This window comes from Aphanomyces astaci, assembly GCF_000520075.1.
Source record: "Aphanomyces astaci strain APO3 unplaced genomic scaffold supercont1.2, whole genome shotgun sequence".
Classification (NCBI taxonomy): domain Eukaryota; phylum Oomycota; class Saprolegniomycetes; order Saprolegniales; family Verrucalvaceae; genus Aphanomyces; species Aphanomyces astaci.
Window position 1 is genome coordinate 329,572 of NW_009798265.1, and position 6,059 is coordinate 335,630.

Here is a 6,059-nt window from a genome sequence, read left to right on the forward strand (position 1 = left end):
CCCTTCTTGTCACGAAATTCCCCAAGACACTCGCCCCCGCAAGCGACGACGTAATTGACCATCACGACAAGGTCGCCATGAACAGCGACGACGTCGCCAAGCACTTCGACGTGCAATCTGGCCGCGCGGATTTGTCTGAGATCTTCCAAACCGTCGAGTCGGGGGCTCAGGGGTCAGTGGCCGTGTACGTCTGCGGCCCCAAGAGCTTGATTCGATCTGTGGACGCAAACGCCCACGGCAAATTTCAAGTGCACCACGAAGACTTTGAAATGTAGTTTCGCGCCTAGATATATAATAGGGAAAAGCATATTTGCACGTGGTTTGTATGCGGGTTTTGCTTATTTTTTGGTGATTTCGGATTTCTAGCGATTCGATTGGCTATTTATGAATTTAAGCAATTCTAGTGGTCATTTTGTGTGCACTTTAAACTGTCCTAACGTTATAAAGTGGCCATCTACGTTATGTTGTCTCCACAGTATATCATCTACGCACATGTTGCGTCCATCCGAAAACTCTGAAACTTAACATGTTAGCATGAATAGGTGGTATAATACACACACACTACTACTACTAAGCCTGTCTTTTTATAGGGAAACTATGGGAAAACGTTCAAGAAATCTGGATACCGTTCAGCCAAGACTGAAAACCGTTCAAGCAAATTTTCTTCCCGTAACCCTGTAACCCTGGGACTTGAGGTGGTCAGAATACAAAAAATATGCCTTATCTAACTAGAGTTTATTAGTTTGAATGGTTTTCAGTCTTGGTTGAACGGTATCCAGATTTATTGAATGTTTTCCTGGGTTTGTCCTTTTTATAGTGTACATTTGTCACATATGGGTTGGTTTGGCCAATGAGAGCCACGTAACAAATATATTCAGCCAACCATGCATAACCAGGTGTTTCGTCCAAATACATCGATGTAATTGGCGGATATCTAACAATTAAAACGCTGAATATGGTACGCTACATCCATTTAATTGGCGGAAACTTCTGCTGAACAGATCAAGGTGGGTGCGACTACTTTTATGTTATTCTGTCATTTATGAACGAATCGCTTCACTAAAATAACAGCCTTTCGGCAGCCAATCGACATTCTCGATTTGGCACAGAGGTCGCCGTGATAGGTCAAATTTCGTCAAATGTACATTATAGAAAGACATGGCGTACAGTGAACCGGGGAGAAACTCGCCCGGGTTTGCAACCAAATTTGCATGCAAAATTCTACGGAATTCGTAGGCCAGAACTTGACTTTTGTATGCAATCGTAGGCGTACACCCCTACGATTTCGCCATTTCGAAATCCTCCACCTCATTTTTTTCCAAGTTATATACGAATTTGTAGCAAACATAAAATTTCGCAATTCATTTGTGAATTGACGAAATCGTAGGGAGCTGGTCCTACGATTTTCATATCCAATGAAATGAGATCTCAAGATAATCACGAAGTGCCAATCCTCCTCTATCGTACTGTACACGTCACATGCCAAAAAGGAATGTGAGGCGTCCTAATGGTAATGCCATTGATAGCACTAGGTATGTCACGTTAGCAGTGCGCAAGTTGTATTGCGTTGTATTAGTACGTAGTAGGATGGAGCGATCGTTATCGAAGAGTTATAGTGATATGTTGATAGTCGAGCTGGACGCGTTTGCGAATATCAAGACTTTATGGAAATTCTTACTAGTATGGGGGCCATAAACACACAAGAGAAGTAAGTATATCTCTGTAATGAAGCAAGTATTGAACTATTTACGGGTCACGTTGTTGACAGTGGCCCATCTACATTTCTCCAATTCAAGTGCACACAAGTGCATAAATTCTACTTCAGGAGTGTCGTTAATATCACGTGGTTGGATGTTTACCTTTGAGGACCTTGACGTACTAGTATGTAGTATGTATGGCATTACGTTACTCCATGCAGAGGCACGTTGGAGTCGTCCGATGGTAGCTGATGCCTTTCAAGCGGGCAAGGTCGTGGTGACGGAATGGATGCTTACTACAGTCAACGTTGATGTCGAAACTACCAACCGTAGTACTAGTACATGACTAAGGTAACGGATCGATTTTCTGAACAGTTTCTGGTTCTATTTTGGTACCTATTTTGACGGACCAGTGCTCGACCATCCAGTCGAATTTTTAAAAACAGCGGTTATGGTCGGGAAATATAATTTCTGGAGCATTTTTTAAGCCCGAAATCGCTGACTTTCATCAATACTTGTGATTTGTATGAAATAATAATATGGAAGATAAACAAGGCATGATTATCTGAGTGAATCTATTTTCTGTACGGTTCTATATACCTTGCGTTTTGTATTGAACGAATTAAAATTCGGAATATTATTGTATTTGAATTTCATCACTGCTTAAATTGCTACTGTACTGCTTTGCATAATTAAATTATGCACAAATATAATACATCACATCAATTAAAATTCACTTTGTCTTTTTCTTCTTCATAGGAATCGCGGCGGCAGCATGCAAACCAGCCTTGGAAAACCACTCCTCGTCGGTAACTACACGCTTTCTTGCCTTCGACTTCACTTTTGCGGGTACAGTCAAAATCTCTTCACGAACGACCTCATGCGTTCTGATCCACGCAGCCGCGCCTAGATCGCTATCGATGCCGTTGGAGGCTTGCAGCGCCAGTCGTTTCAACATCGCCGGGAGCGATAATGGCCATGTACCACAGGTACGGAAACCATTCTGGACAATTCCAGGCAACCCTTTACGACGTGTTCCTTCTTCTTCATTTCGAGACACAAGTCGGTTGAACGCCGCTCCTGCAATTGCAATGGCCCTGGCCAGTGGCAGCGACGTTGCGTTGGAAGCACGCAGGTACGTAGTCACCGCATTCTTGATATCACGCTTGTAGGCCCGAAAAACAGCAACGTCTAATGGCTGCAGCAAGTGCGTGGCATTCGGTGGTAGGAACACAAGCACGATTCCATAGCTGTCGCAAATGAACTCACTTTCGGTGCAATGATGAGACGAGCAGTTGTCTAGAACGAGGACAGCAGGTCGACCGCAACGGGCGATGAGTTTCCACTCTCCAAATGACACAAGCCAGGTATTGAAGATCGCTGCGTTCATAAAGGCCTTGGGAGCTGTTGTGACTAGCGCGCCATCTACGGGACAGGCATCCATCACGCCCGTTTCACAGGTCACCCCGGGTAAGATAAAGGCCGGCGGGACGAGTTCACCGTTAGCGGCTGCGGTCATGACGATAGTGAGGTGATATGCTTCTGCCTTTTCTTCGACCCACACGCTTCTCGACCCGCGAATCGCAACAACCTTCTTCGATTGGTTCTTGGTCTTAAAACTCGTTTCATCAACGTTGTATACATCGCTGGCGTCACATTCAAATCCAACGCAAGCTCGAATTAACGAATTAAAGAACGAGATGATACCTTCCTTGTTCACTGCGTTGCGACCCTTCGACAGCAGCTGTGCCATTCGCGACGACAGAATCGGATTTCGGGTGCGAAACTTCTGATACCATCCGCGGGTCACGCTTCGTGGAACACCACCTTGGATCGATAGTATGTGGCTTGCCTTGTTGATTACTGTATCGCGGTCCACATGCCATCCACGGCGCTGCATTGCAGCGATCCACTCAACAATGTCGTCCTCGATCGTGGCAGGGAGAACTTGCTTTGGACCACGCTTGTCTTTTTTGATCGTTCCGTGCTCCTTGACCATTTTGATGTAATGGAACAACATCGTTCTGGTAACAGCAGAACTTCGTAGGACCGCTGCTTTCGACTCTCCGCACTGTACGCGACCACTCCCAACAGACACTTCAACTAGCTCCTAATACTACTACTAGTACTACTAGAGTGTATCTAACGCAATCGTTCACAGGATTGGCGCCAAGGGACCCCATCGAGGACCCCTGTGTATCATGGCGGGGCATGGCTGACAGCTACCGACCGCAACACACACCCCAAGCCATGTCGTCGCCATGAACACATATGTCTTTGCTTCGCTACTGCGCCGCACTTGCCCGCTTCATCGCCTTGGCCAGTATTTCGTGGTCTTCAGCATCCTTCTTGGTCGCCACATACGCTTTGACCACGGCTGGGCATTCGCGCATTAGCTTCTTGAGCGGCTCCCAAGATGATTAAATGTCTTCAAAGCCTTCCCAAAACACTTCCAACATGAAGTCGCTCACATCCGGGACAAACTTGTGTCCCGCGATGGATTTGACCTTCTGTATAATGCCTTGGTCGGAAACATGTTCGAGGATTTCTTCTGTGACTTCAAAGCTCGCTTCCGCATACATCTTCACGCGTGAGATATGAGCTTCGCGTTCTTCATGTGTCACCAGATGTTCTAACATCACGGAGAATTCGCCCACTTGACTTGACGCGGTACGGACCGACCCAGGTGACGAGTAGCTTGGGGTGGTAGCGCTCGTCCACCCTTGACCATAACACGTAGTCACCTTCGGTCACGTTGCAGGCCTCGAAGTCTTCTATGGCATTGCTCGTTGCGATTCAGAACTTCTTTGTGCATCGTATGCAAACTTGTTCGTAGTTCGTCGAGGTTTTTCTGGATGTCCTTGTGTTGCCACTTGACTTCGCAGAGATCCTTGTTCACGCCCACCAGAACGACGTGACTAATGACACTGCCGGAATCTGGTTGAGGTTGGACTGCACCATCGGTAGGATTAGTCCCATTCCTTCTCGTCCAACTGGTAGTCCCGTAGCATCACGCGTATGACTTGGAGGATGTCGCGATCCATACGTTCCACTGTGCTGTTCCGCCATGGACAATTGGCCAGTGTGAGGTCGTGGTGCACCTTCAACCTGTGCGCCAACGCCTTCATTCGCCATGTTCTTGATGTGGGTGCCTTGGTCACTGACCCAGACTCGTGGTATCCCAAATCGCTTCGTCCAGTCCACCAATGCATCCACGCACACTTGACTCGTGGGGCCATCACAGGCCACCAGCTCGCAGTAGTGTGTAAGGTCGTCCTTCAACACCAGTACATACTTGGCGCCACTGTAGGCCTCGCCCATGTATAGGTAGTCGAAATGAATTCCTTCGTTGCCTTCCTTTGCGTGCCATCTGGGTGGTGCATACGGTCTGTGGACCACCCTTCCCCCTTTCACATGAGGACACAGAAATATCCGCGGAGGAATTCCGCCGCTCGGTCGGCGAGGTGGTCGAGGTAGAATAGGCACTTGATCGAGGCCACCAGTGCCGAGTGGCCACGGTGTCCCATGCAGCCACAATGGGCGACCACCACGATTCGTTGGACCAGGTCGTCCGCCGCACTTGGTATCCACAGGCGGCCACCACGTTCCAATAACTTGCCATATTCGTCGTCCTGGGCGGTCGTTCACTCGCATGTTGTTCTTGCCCCTGGCGGATGTCGCGACACCGGGCCACACAAAGTCGTCGTCCAAAGCGCGCAGCTTTTGTTGTAGTCGAGTCGCTTTCTTCGACTTTGCCGGGCGCCGTTCTTCCTCCAATTTTGATCGCGCCGGACGAGTCGCTGGCGTCCGTAAACAGGCACATCGTTGCATCATCACGAGGGTGAGATAGTTCAACCGACGCCCGTAACTTGGACTTCACTGCATCGAACGCTTTCTTTTCACCGTCGGTTAGTTCCAAGTGAACACCAGACGCGATGTGTTTCTTCTTGCCCTTACCCTCGAGAGCCTTTGTCAAGCACTGTTGGAGTGGGTCCACCGTCTGTGCATACTCGGTCATGGAGTCTCGAAACCAGTTGACTGCACACACAAATTGTTGCAAGTCGCCCGCGTTCGTAGGGTAGGGAATGGGGGACTACCAAAACCTACGCAATTCGCAATTTCGCATCCGGATAACCCAATATTTTTAATCACGACCTCTCTCGAACACTCTGTGTTTTGATAATGCGGGCTACCAAAACCTTCACAATTCACTATTTTATTTCAATATAATTGGATGAAATAAATATAACGTTACATTCCAATTGGCTAAAAATATTCAGTGGATGTAAGCATGTCGGCCTCTCTCGCCGCGGTCATGGGAGCGCACTGGGCACGCCGGCAAAGGACCCGTCGACTCATGCG

At 48.0% G+C, this 6,059-nt stretch overlaps 1 protein-coding gene across 1 annotated transcript; it reads left to right on the forward strand.

Annotated features, from left to right (window-relative positions):
- Positions 1 to 77: 77 nt before the first annotated feature.
- Positions 78 to 275, forward strand: H257_01040 (hypothetical protein; the record flags this gene model as incomplete). Its single annotated transcript, XM_009824051.1, has 1 exon — positions 78 to 275. One exon carries the CDS (start codon positions 78 to 80, stop codon positions 273 to 275), a length of 198 nt encoding a protein of 65 aa, XP_009822353.1.
- Positions 276 to 6,059: the final 5,784 nt, after the last annotated feature.